Genomic DNA, 16,378 nt, shown 5'->3' on the forward strand with positions numbered 1-16,378 from the left:
GTTTTGGTTTACAAAGCATACAGTTGTACCAAGGGAAGCTAGCTAGCTAGCTAGATAGATAAACTGGGGGTGAGGATAGAAGCTCAAGCGGTCACCGGTGACTGCCTCCTGCGCACGCCTGCATCTGTGCCACCCGCCTTTGCCTCCTGCCTGGGCTTTCTCTTGGGAAAAAACCACAGAGGAAAGTTTGTATTCTTTCTCTTTCCTAATTGTTTCAGTTTTCCTAAACGGAAATAAACAAACAAACAAAATCTAATTCTATAAAAAGCAAAAATCTGTTGCCACAGCAACGGACCCCCACCCCACCGCCAACGCCGTGAGGGTCCCTGGGGGCCCCGTGGGTCCCCAACACGGAGAGGGCTCTTTCTGCACCGGTATCGCGGGAGCCGTCGGGGGCCAGAGCCACGACCGGGCCGCGGCCCCCGCCGCAGGGGCGGCTCCACGCGCGACCGCCGGCCCCGCGGGCCGCCCCCGGCCCTCGCCCGCCGCAGCGCAGCGCAGCGCGGCGCGGCGCGGCTCGGCTCGGCCGCGGCGGGATGGCGGCCGGGGCTGCTCCGGCGGGGAGCGGGGCCCCTCTGCGGCGGGGGCGTTGTGCGGGCAGGAGGCGGTGCCCGGGGCGAGGAAGGGCAGTGGCTGCGTGCTCCCCACGCGCGGGGAGGGATCCGGGAGCTCGGGTGGTTGTGTGGCCCCCGTCCTGCCCGCAGTGCCGCTATGGAAGGAGCGCTTCATCAGGTGGGCCTAGGAAGGCAGCTCTGAGAAGCGCTGGGATCCGCCAGAGCCCAAAGGAAAGTCCACAGGGCCTATTATTTAATTTGACACCAACACATGATGTTAGTCTGTGTCTAAAATCAGCGGCCGTTATTTCTGCGCCGCACACGTTATTCTTTATCCCTTGAGATTGTCCAAGTGTCAAACAACAGCTCTCAGACAGGGTCACATCAGAGGCAAGAGGCAGCCTTCAATACTAGTTTTCCCACACCCCTGTCAGAAGTAAATCCGAACATGGACGGTACAAGGTACGTCCCTAACCCAGGGAGCGTGAGGTACAAAGAGGTACAAGAGAGCAGAGCAAGCACCAGCTAGAGGCCGGAACAAGCACAGACCGTGTCCCTCTGAAAGTTTCATTGCATCTCTGTTACAAGCGGTCCATCCCAGCTACCCCATCCCTTCTCCAAAGGGCTCGACCGTGAAGCTAACACAGGCATCGGGGCCTCCCACACCTCCTGGGATCTGTACAGCACATCCATGCTGGCTGCTGCCTGTTTCATACCAGGTCACGGAGGGCCCAGGGTCTTGCTGGGCTTAGCGACCTGTTTTCTTGAGCATCCCCTGTCATTTTAAAAGGCTTGTCCTTTCCCCATGCATCACTCAGCTCACATTTGTAAAGCATTCTCTATGTCCTTACATGGCAGTTGCCGTTAAATGAGAAATATTCCTTATCACTGCATAGCAATCTCGATACAATGCAGACAGTTGTTACCTGCACGCAACCATGGGACAGATAATAATAAGTGTATTCTAAATACAGGTGCCATTTTCCTTGCAGGAAACTTATTTCTACTTTCTAGCAATGGGCTAATGACCCCGAAACTTCAGCAAAGACAGCAAGCATACCCCATCACCAACCTGGAAGGGTTTGGCAGGACAGAAGAGTTTTATAGCAGATTCCTAGTGCATTTAAGATTCACTGGTGAAATATTTAAAATGAAGTTTTAGCCAGTCCTCTGCAGGAATTAGCCACATCAAGGTGTTATGCATAGATAATATAACTTTTTGCCCCATTTTGGGGCTAGTCTACATATAGGTAAATCCTGACATTACTGATTTCATTCCTGCTCAGTATTCTGGAGTTCTGTTTATCTCTTATCATCTAATGGTTTCCAAGTGTCACCATAGCCTCAAACTAATGAGTTTACATTTATTTAGGATATATGCAGATGTTTCAAAATTAACTGTTATTATTTTGTCCACTTTTTAAATAGCATAATTGCATTAAAGTAACTACCTCCTGCTTATTCCCATTATAAACATCATCTTCCTTTTCTAATCTCAGCAGAAAATAAGAAAGGTCATCCAGAAGAGAGCAGTAGTTTATTTTGCATCTTGTCTCTCAGACTGAGTACTATTGTATTAGAGATCTCAAATACACATGTGCCTGCATCAGGAATATTAAAGTTCCTGTTAAACTGAACCGATAGAGATACACTTACCCTTTCCAAACAGTAGGTCTGCACAGGGCTAACATCACATGGCAGCGGCCCAGGCCGCCTATTAGTACCACTTACTGCAGATCCAGGTGAGATCACTTGAAGTAGGGAGCAAAGGTAATTTTCTGCCACTTATCAGCCATCCTGATCTTAGCAGCAATTGGGGCTGAATAGCATAGAAGAGTGAAAGTTACTCTAATGTGCATAGGCTGTGATTATTCCTAAGGCTCTGCCATCTGCAGGGAAATCCTTCTCTCCCTTTCAGGGCTTCTTTCCTTTCTGTGCAGCTCAAGGGGAGCAGTCAAGGCCAAAGGAGCTGACCCTGAGTCTTGCCCTCATATTTTTTCCAGTGGTTACAGTGGTAAATGACCACACAAGCATTTAGCAACAAAGCTAATTTCTTGTCTTTTTTGGCAATGTAACACTTTGTTGCATTCCAGAAAACTCCACGTATTTCTTATGCCCACACCATCCATTTTCTTGTCACAGACTTGCGTGGCTGCTCCGAAGGATTTGCCTGTACACTGGCTGTTAGTGTCAGCAGCTGTCACGCAGCAAAAGCTACCTTTGACTCTTTGATTGCAAGGCCTGTGCTTTACTGGAGATGAGCTGCGGGAGACAGTTCAGGATCTGTGGTGTGCTGTTCGCCTGCACTTATAGAAACATATCTTATTGTTCTGCACCACCAAGTGGCCAGATTGAGCAGACACTGCAATACCTTTGGATCCAGGCTTACTACTTAACACAGATGGGTTGGTTATGTTATGGAAGTTCATACTGACCCGAACTAGCAACTAGGAAAAAAAAAAAACTTTGAATATGAAGCCTCATGTTTTGAAAGAAGGAAGTGTCACATTTTCTCCGGCATCCTCTAAGGTGTTCCTGAAGATGTATTGTCAGAACTACTTCAGTTCTCATGTCAAATGGAGCTCTTTGGTGGGCTATCACCTGAAACTCAGGCATGTTTTAAGTATTTCAAATTAGTAACTCAAAATTGGCAGATGGTTCTGTAAACACGAGGCCAACATTTCTGTATATCACATGAAGTGATTGTGTCGGAAGTAGGAAGAGAATGCACGTATCTTTGTTCTTTACCATTAGAGTTTAATCCCAAGATCTTTAAAAACTGTAAAAATAAAACATGGCATTTCATCCGGAAAAATGCATTACATGGTCTAAATGGGAGCTATTTTCCCATTCTTTTGTGCCCTATGGTCCTTGTCCTCGGGAAGGTTCAAAGTTGAACTCTTAAGCAGTCAGTCTAGAGACACAGATCAGGGCGAGGTCTGTTGCTGGCCAACATCACTTGTCCAAAATCTCCACATGATGTATCAGCTGATCCCAATTGGCCTCTACTGAAACCTCTTCCATCCAGCTCTTCACAAGCTCCCATTTCCCCAGGACCTGTGATTGCAGGAGATGGGAAGAAGGACCTACTCTGGCCCTTACATACTGCTGAAATGCTAATATGGTTGTGTATATACTATCCTAAGTCATATATAGTATATATAATATACTAATATGATATACTTCATACATCAACCATGTTGATAACATGATGAGAGAAAAAGATGTTAGTGAGTTTGGTCACTGGCTGAGGATCTTTAATAATTTCATAAATAGTATTTCTTTAAATAATATTTTACTTAAGTCTAATTTCAGAGTGTCTCATGCTCTCATAAGTCTCTTACTGAAAGTCTTTGTTACCTGGATTTTTATGGGCCACACAGATGGGTACTCACTGGGAGTCAGGAACCCAGCTCAGTGCTTTATGCCTTCATGTATTTCAATGGGAGCCAGGCTTTTAACCTGCCTACATATCTCAATCGGTCCTTTGGTTTCTGAGTGTTTAGGTCCCTAAATATTTTTCAGTGCCCAGCCCTGTAACCATATTCAGGCAGCCTAATTTCACCTGTGTCCCTGCATCTGGAAATTCATAGCTCTATATTGCATGTGTCACTTTGGTTCTGTGAATGGAGCCTTGGAGGCCTTCAAAGAAAACTTTCTGACTTGGGCACATTTGGGGTTGGACATAGGCCATTCACACAGAACCTTAATGCTTGTGTTTCTTTTGAAAGTGGAATTTTTTAAGTCCCTCGTAAGCCCAGAGGTCACAGTAGCAAGCGTCGGTCTTGACCTGTGTGTGCTCCCTGATGGCCGAGGAACTGAGAAGTAAAATTGGGATGGAGGCACTCGAAAGGCTCAGAGGGGTTTTATGTATGTGCCTCACCATTCCTGATGTAATGCACGGCAGTACGGGAGAAATCTAGCAGGGATAAAAGCAGATGTTGAAAAACTAAACACGAATGCTTGAAATGTAAGTGTGCCTCTTCTTATTTAAATGAGAACAAATTAAGAAGGAAGAATAAAGAGGAAAGGCGTTTGTCTGGAGTGCAGCAATGCCTGGAGACCTCTGCCACGATCAGAGCGACATTGTGCTGAGCACGCTGTGAAGAATTAGCAAAAGATTGCGCCAGGAAGACTCGCACACCAAATAGGTAAATCAGTCAAATATGATCGTCCACGTTTTACAGCTGATGCTGAGAAACAGAGAAAGATGAAGCGACTTGTCTGAGAATTTATTCCAGATTTGTCCAGGGCTCTGCACACATCTCCACCTTTGATAGCAGTGCCACGCTGGGAGAAGAAAGGGCTGGCTACCACCGAGATGTGGGAGGTCACAAATGGGATGTCGTGTTGTGCTGCCGGTGGCATGGGTCCTCACTTCGCCAGTCCGTGGCCTGCAGTAGGGATGGCAAAGCAGGCTGCGGGTGTCTGTGTACCCAACTGATTGCGTTCGACCCATGGCAGCGCTCCCGCAGCGGCAGGCAGCAACAGGGCGATGCTCGGGGTTAAGGATTTGCCGGTTTTAATCTTTGAAATGATAGCCGTTGGGGGACACTATATCTATAGGACCCCAAATTATAAATGACTACTTGCAAATGTCCTTTGACTCCACAATAGACAAGGCTTTAGTGCTTGAGAATTGTTCTAAATTTAGATTGAAAGTCCCTTCTTTCTGACGACGTGGCCGCAGGAGGCCACCACCACTTGCGTACACTGCTAGGGACTGGAGTGCCAGCTACTGCCATTGTCACGGGAGCTGGAAGCTTTGTAGACCACCTCTAGTAGACCAAAGGTACAGAATAACATGACAGATTTGTCTTCCCCCATTTTTGTGCCACGTGCTTATTTCCCTTTTACGCTTCAGGACACTGAACGTCTTTCCCCAAAGGTGTCACCGGCACTGGGTCAAGCAGGCAGTGCTGGATGCTTTGCTCACCTTCGCTGTTTCATCCATGGGATCCATATGTCATTCCTGGGATTAAACCCTGGCACCATTTGGAGTCAGAGTTTTGCCAATGATTTTCAGGGCAATGAGGATTTCATCCTTTGTTCATCCTGTGCCGGCTGGGCTAACAATGTTCAATTAGAAACTGCTCTTTGTTCTAGTGCAGTCAAGAGGATTTTTGCCAATGATTTGAATGAGCATTGGATAAAGCTTATGGCTAAATCCAGTCCTTATGCAGAAATCCATGGAACCTACTGAATTGCTTTTCTCCCGGTGAAATTAATGGGAGCCGTATGAGAACATCTAAGGGAAGATTTAGTTCCTGTTTGTAACAATATGTTACCCCCTGATACTGGGCCTGCTTTGAAATGTTTATTGTTAAATCCATGTATTTTTGGTTGTCTCTCATTAAGAACATAATACAGCCTTGGAAAGTACATTCTGAAAGGGTATTACAACAGGATTGGGATTACTGCTTGTGAGACACTTTTAACTAGGGGGAAATTTCAAATTCAATTTACAGTAATGTCAAAGCACAATTAATATATAGGTAATGATAAGGGGAACATGCAGAAGTACACATTGATAGCACTACATCAACAAATAAACTTTTGGTGCTAGTAATTAGGTACACAAGATTATTATATGTTTAATTGACTAAAGTGACAATTTGGAATTACATCTAGTCACATTTAATTGGATTTGGAATCTCTAGAGGAAAGGAAACAGAGAGCAGTGTGGAGAGGCAGCCATAAAAGCAAACTGATTTTCTAAAGTCTGTTAAGACTCTGCATTAATATCCATTGCACAACAGTTTTTTGATATCCCTCAGTCTAGAAAGAGTAATGCAATGATTGTCACAGACAGTGGGAGTACTAAAGCATACTCAATTAGGTAGCAAGATAGCTGATTACTTTTGGTTTGGGTTTGTTTTTCAGATATAGTTTAATCAAAGGTGAACTATGTCTGAGATTGCCGTAGACAAGTGATAATCTCAGACTGCCAAGCTATGGGGCATTATATGTGTTGATGCTGTCCTAGAAGAAATGTACTTACATATAAGATATTTTACCCACAAATACTTTAAAGCAGAAAAAGAAAAGCCAGACTAAAATATTGTACAGCAGTCATTAAATATTTACTCAGATTAAAATGTGGAAAAGCTATTAAAAGAAAATGTAGGGTTGTTTGCTTGCAGATAGTTTAACTAGCTAAGAAATGTTTACTAATGCTTGTCTTAAAGTTGCACAAAGACTGAGAGTTATGTGTAATCCTTTGATACGAACCCCATGTTACACACTTTTAATATTACCTCCTTTAAATACTGCTATATACATCCTTCTCTCCCTGTGCACTCATTTATTCTGCTTTTGCCATCAGGAGCGCCATGATTGCTGACTACATGTACTGGCTGACAGGAGGCACTGAGCAGCATATAAGCAAGCTCATCAAACTGTATTGGCAGGTAAAAATTGATAGCCCAATGAGGAAGGAGGTGCCCATCTCACTATTAAGACCAAAATGAAGGATTACTGCTTAAAAGACTGCCGACAAAGGTAGCTCTTGGGCATATCAATCAACAGGACACTATATAGTACTACCGTATTTATAATGAAGTAGATTTTCTTGGACTAATTTTAAGGGCAAAATTCAAGGTTGTTAACCCTTGGCTCATACTTCAATTTTATGGACTGCTGTAAAATTTAATTCTGGATACTGTATAGTCCCCTAAGCTATTTTTTGTGAAGTCTTCCTACCTTAGTGACACTTTCCTTTCACAATTTGCATGATACTAATCCTCTGACACCTTTCCAAACTCTTCAACCGGAAGGGGAGGAAAAATGACTGTAACAAATGGTCTCAGAGGAGCCTAAAGTGCTCTGTGAAGGATGGCTAGGTAAGACCCTGGTCTACAAAGATTACTTATGTGGGGAGTAGACCATTGACTTCAATGAGACTCATCTCTTGAGTGATAGGTATTTGAGATGGCTGTTCAGCCACATCAGCACAAATTTAAGTTTAAGAGTACCCCCTTCTGCTCTGAGGAGAGCTCTCACACACTTGGAGGTGAAAGCATGCTAGATCCTTTGCTGGGAGAGGCTTATTGCTGCAGGATCGTATCACTGCCCGTGGTGTCCTAGCCTTCACAGTCCCAGTTTCAATGCAACCAAAGTGCATTTCAGAAGGACTGCAGCGTTTGGGCCTCAGGCGGTGGAGGACCCTTCTGCCTCCCACAGTGGACCTGGCCCTCAGGTTCTCCTTGTCTGTATAAGGAATTTAATGATACTAGGTACAATATATGTCCCTTGCGATAAAATTTCAGAGTCTGATTCTGATCCCATTTATTTTGGGTTTACTCTGTGAGAACATCTGTGACATCTGGGCTGGGGCCAATTGTATGGGGTTCAACAGGGCTAAGTGCAAGGCCCTGCGCTTGGGCCACAACAACCTCCTGCAACGCTACAGGCTTGGGGAAGAGTGGCTGGAAAGCTGCCCAGCAGAAAAGGACCTGGGCGTGTTGGTTGACAGCCGGCCGAATATGAGCCAGCAGTGTGCCCAGGTGGCCAAGAAGGCCAATGGCATCCTGGCTTGTATCAGGAAGAGTGGCCAGCAGGAGTAGGGCAGTGACTGTGCCCCTGTACTCGGCACTGGTGAGGCCGCACCTCAAATGCTGTGTTCAGTTTTGGGCCCCTCACTACAAGAGAGACATGGAGGGGCTGGAGCGTGTCCAGAGAAGGGCAACGGAGCTGGGGAAGGGTCTGGAGCACAAGGCTGACGGGGAGCGGCTGAGGGACCTGGGGTTGCTCAGCCTGGAGAGAAGGAGGCTGAGGGGAGACCTCATCGCTCTCTACAACTGCCTGAAAGGAGGGTGTAGAGAGGTGGGGGTCGGTCTCTTCTCCCAGGTAGCAAGTGATAGGACGAGAGGAAATGGCCTCAAGTTGCGCCAGGGGAGGTTTAGACTGGATATTAGGAAATTTTACTTCACTGAAAGGGTTATCAAGCACTGGACCAGGCTGCCCAGGGAAGTGGTTGAGTCGCCATCCCTGGAGGTATTTAAAAGACGTTTGGATGAGGTGCTTAGGGACATGGTAGAGTGGTGGACTTCGTAGTGTTAGGTTTACGGTTGGACTCGATGATCTTAAAGGTCTTTTCCAACCTATACGATTCTGTGATCTTACTTTATGTGAACTGGTGCAAAATATGTCTGACATAAGCCAGAGTAATAAAGATCAGAATCTGGTCTTTTACCTTCACTCACACGGTAAATTCTTCCTTTTTTAACACTATTATTAGTTGCATTCTTATTGGTAAAATGGACTAAATCTCAGTCCTGGGAGCTGCTGAATTTCAGTACTGCTGTGAGTGCAAAGTGCATCTCATTCAGAGGATTACCCACTGGGCTAGTGTTTGCAGTGCCTGTGAACTTTCTTATATGCTTTCCAGCAGAGAATTTCTTCTGTACAAAACAGTTTGATTTTTTTCCCCACTGGGTCAGACTCATTTAAAATCTTGAGTTCACAAACAGGTTTTATGAAGGGGTCATTTCTTCGAATGGAGTGTCTTTTTTGTCTCTTAACACTGGTATCCATTGACTTCCCTTCCTGATATCATGGACATGAAGCTTCAAAGAATAAACCTTTAAAGGAGGAGCTGTCATAGCTGTCCTCTCCCCCAGGGGTTCGGACTATCCTGCTATGTAACAGGGCCGAAAAAGTGGCATGAAGGACAAGATTCATCACGTTGCCTCCTCACAGAGTCTAAATCAGAAGCTGTGGCTGGGCTAAGGTGGGAATGAACCAGACCAGAAGTGAGGCTACTGGATCGCTTCCAGCCATTAGCATCGTCATACAATATTAGCATCATCATACAAAATGATTTTGGCCATGGTAGGACTCTGGTTCATCTCTGCTTCAGTCCAGAGCTCACAGCTCATTTCTCCTCCTGACAGAGAGTTCACGCGTGGGCCTCCCTGGACCCCTGTGGTACCAAGAGGCACCACCATGCTTTTTGTGCCCCATTCCCACTCCTTCTCTGCCTTTCGCCTGAACCTGAGCTGCTGTCGTCTTTGTCTGCAGAGGCTTTGAAATGTCAGTAGAGATCTAACCATTTGTTTGATCCCCCATCGTGCTTGATTTTCACTGGGAGACAGAGATTGCTCTGCAATTTTGTGCCTTTTGTGCGTATGCCTTAGCGTGGGCTAGGCTAAGGATTCAGCGGTATCTATATGCTGACACACACGCAGTAGAGGCAGCTGGGTGCCCAGTATCGCTCCCACTCAAGTTAATAGCTAGCACTTAAGAAACGCTGTTCATGAAGATCTATCCCCAGCACCAGTAACAACCTTTTCTTTCCCGAGCTGATGAGTTCTGTGCGCTCAGCATCAGGGATGACTTCAATGTCATCAGTGCACACAGCAAAAATTATGCAGTATGATGTAGCATGTGACACCGCACTGGGACTTTCCACCACAGAGAGACCAAGCAGAGGTAACATAATCTTTTTTATTAATATTCTCTCTATTTCACGGTGTAAAGCTGAAAATAACTTGTCACGACTATACATGCTCATGTGCCTTTGTAACCAAAGCAACAGCTATTGATGCACGCTTTTCTTGCTAACTACTCCTCTGCCCCAGAACTCGCTAGCGTTGGCTCACAACCGTGAGCAAAATTTTCTGAGGAGGAAGGGAATAGATGGTGAACAGGACGGTTTGTTTTTTACTTTTGTGAAGAAAGATTTTTAGGTTAGATATGTCACACTTTGCTTTGATCAGTGGGTCATGTATATAATCTTCCATTGTGTCATCGACTATGTTTGTTTCTTCTTTTCATTATTCTTTTAACTGCTGGAAAAGGCTTTTCCTCCTCACAGCCTGTCTTCTACTTCTTTCATGGCTTCAAAACATCGTACAGACCACTCGAATCCTTCAGCTGACATCTTTACTGCAAAAAATTCAGGCCCTTAATTCACATCTGCAAAGCTCTTTATTATTTATCCTACTTCTAAATCACTGTTTTTTCTCTCCTGATCTATTCCTCATGCTCAGAGCAGTCTTTATCTTGCATCTCCTTTGGTTTTCTTCTCCTGATTTTGGTTTTATACTTTCCTTTGAACTTCTTCCATCCCAGGCATCAACTGTCAGGAGTCCTCTTTCTTCAAAACTCTTCTTAAAACATCCTAAAATTGCTTCCCTCCTCGTTACTACCTTTTAAGTATTTCTTCTTCTTTGGCAGTGATCTGTTCCATGTGACTGTGTACCTCCTCTTAGGCACACTGCAAGGTTTGTACTTGCAGATTTTTAAGGCCAGATGGGCTCATATTGACAAATTATTTGAATTTCTGCATAAAAACACCCCAGAATTACAGCCTTACCTTCCTGCATCAGTGCCAAAAGAGGAAAGCAGAGTCTGGTTTTGCAAAAGTTATGCAATCACCATTTAAACAGTTTAATAATAGGATATTTACTATAACCCATCTAAAAGATGATTTGTTATATGGTTGTCCTCTGTTTTTCCCCCAGTTTACAAGCTGGGATCTTACTTGTCCAGTCCAAACTTCCAGCAGTTTGCATTATGCATTCATCTCTGAAAGCTTAAAGATCCTTTAGTACTTGTTATCTTCTCCCTGTATATGTACCTATGGATCATGATCAAGGCAACTTTAAATATTCTTTTTGATTAGCTTTTTGATTAGCTTTCTTTGATTATGTCCTTTAAAGTAAATCATCTATTTCTGGATCTTCTGTACAGTGATATGTAATATCTAATGCCCTGTGTTCATTTTGAATATTAATACCCGCCTTCCATTCCACTCTTGAGATAAAGGTATAATGCTGATGAGAGGTGAAAAAGCAATTTGCAATGGATAATATTATTCAGTAAGTTGGGCCTTTTTCTCTGGTCAAATATTTTATTCCATGGATTGAAAATATACATTCCAAGTTAAGATATAATCAAATGTATGGGCTTTTTTTCATAACCCACTACAGAATATGCGCTGGAAGATTTGTGTATTGGCTGCTAGATTAAAAATAGGTGAGTTAAATAGAGTTCATCACAATAAATGATAATGTGAAAGTTATTAAATGTATTATGGTAGATATTTGCAGAGTGGTAGCAGCAAGACAAAGTTTAAACCTACTTGTTACTATAGTCAGGTAAGCTCCCTAGCATTTATTGTCAGCAATGCAATTTCTCGGCTGGTAATAGCAAAACAAAAAATAGACTTGAGATATTTCATCCCATAGAAAGAGTCCCTCTCCAAACTGTCCAGTTTTACTCATACCTTTGTAAACTATTTCCACTGGCTAAAAAGTGTGCAATATACTCTGGATGTGTCATTCCATGAGTAAAAATATATCACACCCATACTACAATGTCAAAAACGCCCAACGTTGTCAAACATGAACTTTGCAAATATCGTGAAAGTAACAGCCTGATTGCACCAATATCTGGCACAGCCATCTTAGTATAAAGTGCCTTTATTACCTAATTTATAAACATCTCTGGCTTAACTCATTAGCACACTACAAATTTAATTGCTTTTGTTATTCCATTGTGAAAACCATGTGGCCTATTTTATACTGAAGGTTCAGCTCTAGCACCCGTTACGCACTTATATCCAAAGTCAGTCCCATCTAGCCAAAGTCTTACACTGAGTGCCGTTGCACCAGCAACACATACGTTGCAGAAACTAACAGAACCCCAGGAAGGCATTTCAAAACCTGTAGGTTCATATCTGTAGACTTCCATAACCATCCGTACTAAAAGCCTTAATTCCGTAACGTAGCTAATGTGTATTTGCTACAGCTCAAATGGAGACCTTTAATTTGCATTGGAGCAAACTGGGCTTTTAGCTTTAGTCCCAGTTCAGCGCCAGTGTTTTGGCCAAGATTGCAGCCCTCAGAGCTGCTCTTAGCACATTGGAAATACTGGCTCTGTGACTGCTGCGCACGGAGCTCACGAACTTGTGTTTCTGAGAATATTTCTGTCAGCTAAACTCAACATCACAGAGAAAGCTTCCAGTAGCACATGCATTGGCTGACATGGATGTTTGGGTATTCAGACATTTGTTTTGCTCTCTCGTTGCTGTTACGAACGTCAGGTGCTTCCATTTCAAAAATCTGGGCTGTTGCAAGCACAGAGCAATACACACATCACACAATAAAGCAAATGGTAACCTGGCCCTGCAAGGTGGCTGAACACTTACAGTGCAGCGATGAGCACTGTCAACTCCTTTAGAGCTCAGCTTTATCTCACACCTTGCTGGGTGACGATCCAAGGCAAGAAAGTTAAAAGGAAAAAGCTCTTGGTAGCCAAAACCTCCTCCGCAGTCTCAGCCTGTGACGAGGCCCGTCAGCAGCCCTGCATGCTCACGCTTGACCCGTGTCCTGCTATGGAGCGTGAGGTTTCCAAGCTGGCAACGGCAGGGATGTTTTGCAGTCCTCCTAATGGAATGACTGATAGGAGCTGACAGGCAGCCTCTCTGGGCAGCCTGGCCATCATCTCACTGAGAAAAATGTATTTCTCATTAATTCTTGAGGCTATTTCAGCAGATCATGCTGTGCCACACTTCACTACAGAAAAGTCCCTTCTTTAATCAAATCTGGGGGGAAATCCCATTGAGGTCAATGACTGTTCTGTGCACAGGCAGCAGTTAAGTACCTAATATGCGTAAGTCCATATTGTCTCAGAGGCCTGTGGAGCTTGTTGCTGCTTTAAGAATTAATTTTGAAGTTTCTCATGTCAGAAAAGAGGTAACATTTCTCTTATCCCTCTTCATAAAAACCAATAGGTAATCCTCCCTCTTCTGTATCTATGGCCATTTTGAAGGACAACCCCTGCCTTGAAGCACTGAGCTTTTCATTTTCTGGTGGAAAATTGGGATGTAATGATTTTCCTCATCCTACACATGAGAAGAACAAAAAGATTTTGGCCCGTAAGCAGGAAAATCATTCTTAAGACACTGCACTTGTATCCAGATTATCTCAGTGCAGCTTCTGACCAGTTCATGGGTTTCCTATGTTCTCATTGCATCATGGCTGAAACAACTTGTTAAAATTAAAATTATTAACATTTTTTCAGGGTAGAATGGGTCTCCTTCCTATGTATGCCATTTCAGGGATTCAGACCAGTCTGGCTTTGGAATACACTATTTGTAAGACATAACTCTCAGCTGCAAAAATCAGCTTCATTCTGCTCTCAGGTACACTAGTAAAAATATGGTGTAATTGAAAACTGGATTGAGAAGGCAAATAAAATAACATAACAGAGAGTTTCTATCATGTTGATACTGATTTGGGAGCTTTTTATTGCTGTTGTTATTGCTGATATTTCCATTCCAGAAACAATTCTACATGTACAAAACCAAGGCTTTTAACATTTCTCTTGTATTCTTTCTTCTTTAATAATATCTACCTCCACATATTTTCTACCTCCTTCTATTTTTCTGATACCAGATCATTCATGGTGGAATAATTGTTGCTTGACTCATACTTATATTTACATGATAAGAGAAGTTATTAGTTTAAATGTCACAATTATTAAAACAGATGGATTAATTGTCTCTAATTTCAGGAAAGATGGATTTATTTAATACCAGCTGAATGTAATAGGCAACACATACCTTGCTGTAGTTGGTAGCTGTTGAAATCCCAATATGAAACAAAATACTAACCCAATTAGGGTTTTAACTGTTAACAGAGGCCCATAAATCATGTCTCAAAGATGTTCAACAGGAACAACCTGGCCAGAAAAGCTCCAGGCCATTTAAAAAAACCCTACAGAGCAGCTCAAAAGTAATGTGCATATTTCACAAGTAGAATTTTCAATTCATTCTGGCTTTTACTGCATTGAAAAGCAGAGCTTTAAGATTTACAAAAGAAACCTGAGAAATCAGCATAGAAAACCAGCTATTCTGTGCTGTTCTCAGGCCCTTATTGTTCCCTCGAGTTGCAAAGGTCCTTAAGAACTTACACATTCATTACCCTCTTCCCTTTTTTTTTTGTATACCATCTCCTTTCTTCAGGGTGATGAAGCTACAGGCAGGAGTTTGTGCTGTTCCCAGGATCATTACTGGTTATGTGGCTTTCCATCTGCACATCTGCTCTTGAAGAACTACAGAGGACATCACACAAAAAGAGATAAAGTCACTTTTCAGAAACATCTCTATATACAGTCAACTTGTCTTCTACTAAATTAGCAGCCATTCAGCCACATAAAGTAGTTTGCTATTGCAGTGACTCAGGCATGATTTTTCGCTGCCCCTTTGAACAGTGCTGTCCATTTTACAGGCTAACCACATCAGTCACCATCCCTGGCTGTCTGATTCATCTCTTCACATTTAAGTCAAGTTCCCAAAATGTGTTGAGCTCAGTGCTAGGAAGGACTGACATCTCCTTCAGTTAGTTTCTGCATTTTAGTTTCCTTTTATTTTTCTTTTTATTTTCCCCCCTTTTTTTTTTCCTCTCTTTTTGGGCTAAAAGCCCTGAAAAGCCCCTACGGTAAGCATCCCACATTTCTCCCAGGAGTGTTTCCTAGCCAGGGTCACTGCTGGTCTCTCAAGTACTTGCCTGAATCACCGGATGGATGCAGCATCCAGGTGTTGGCCAGTGGCTCTGACTACATTCACGTAAAGCACTCAGCGATGCTCAACCTTTAGCTCTGCCTGTCTGAGTTAAGACGTCCCCCTGAGCCCAGGCTACCAAAGCTGTTCAACTGAGCACAGTTTATAATCCCCTTTCACAAAAAAACCCTGCTGTTTAAACTGTGACCCATTCCTGACATAGTGGGAGCCATGCAGAGCTGACCCAACGCCCGCCAAGGGCTTGTGATGGCAAAAGGCTTCTCCCAGCGCTGGAAGGGCAGTCCTGCTGCTCAGAGCAGTCACAGTGAATTGCCTTATTGGAATTAGGGTATTTCTCACCGTGAAAACTCTCTTATTCTTAAGAAGGGGGCGATATTAACAAAACTGGTTAAAAGCTATGGTTTTGGCCAATAGCTTCATGTAGAGGGTAATTGGCCTGTTCACAGGGGCGGTTCTTTGATGTTTGCATCCACGACCTCGCTGCCCCGTTGCAGATTTGCGTCTGCCTCTGTTACCACGCCACGGAAGCGTGTCTGCACCGCAGCTAGCCGGGTGGCCGAGAGCCTGCCAGCACAGTACTGCCAGGCACGCTGACTATCCAGGGGAGCTGGGCTCGCTGCGCTGGACCGGCTCTGCTCACATCGCAGCGTCTCGGGGAGTCGCGAGGCCCCAGCTGGGGCAGGGGTAGGTGGCCCAGGTCAGGAGCCACCTCTGCAGGGAGGCTTGGAGGTAGAGCTCCCACCTCGTACAGATACACATGGTAGCTACCCATGGCAATAAACCATAATTCGAGCAGTAACAGGGGCTCACCTTGTCAACACTCTGCATCAGTCCTACAAAGCAAATATATCCCGTTTCTTTGGTCTCAGAGTCGCTCCACCATAGCAAAGAAACAGTGAAATCCTTCACATTTACCCCTGTGCTGAGATGAAAGGGTAAGATCCTCCGTTGGTAGCAAGTGATACAAGAGCTGAGGACTCCCATGGCACTCTCCATGCACGTGAGTTTGTGAGACTGGAGGACGGGCTTATGGGCAGAGAGCTTCGCCGAACTAGAATTGTATTTCCACATTCCTGCTCAGTCCCTGCTTTCCCAGCTGCCAGTGTCATGGACTGCGAGTTTCACAGCAACCTCCAGCCTTTTCCGTACTCTATGTATTCTGGGGTATTTCTTTAATGAATAGCGATCTCTTTGGAAGGATATAAAGCATGGATTTTTTTTCTCCCAAAACATAAAGAGATACTTATTGGAGTAGCAAACAGATCTTGAAGCCTAAGGTAACCCATCTGCAATA

The 16,378-nt window shown here is 44.1% G+C and overlaps 1 protein-coding gene across 1 annotated transcript in view; it reads left to right on the plus strand.

The window, feature by feature from the left end:
• The window catches only part of SPATA16 (spermatogenesis associated 16), an 80,703-nt gene that overhangs the window by 30,688 nt on the left and 33,637 nt on the right, over positions 1 to 16,378 (plus strand). The window contains exon 4 of the mRNA XM_072867995.1: positions 6,880 to 6,964. Coding sequence (XP_072724096.1) covers positions 6,880 to 6,964 — 85 coding nt within the window. The remainder of the gene's footprint in view (positions 1 to 6,879; positions 6,965 to 16,378) is intronic.

This window comes from Ciconia boyciana, chromosome 7 (genome assembly GCF_034638445.1).
Source record: "Ciconia boyciana chromosome 7, ASM3463844v1, whole genome shotgun sequence".
NCBI lineage: Eukaryota > Metazoa > Chordata > Aves > Ciconiiformes > Ciconiidae > Ciconia > Ciconia boyciana.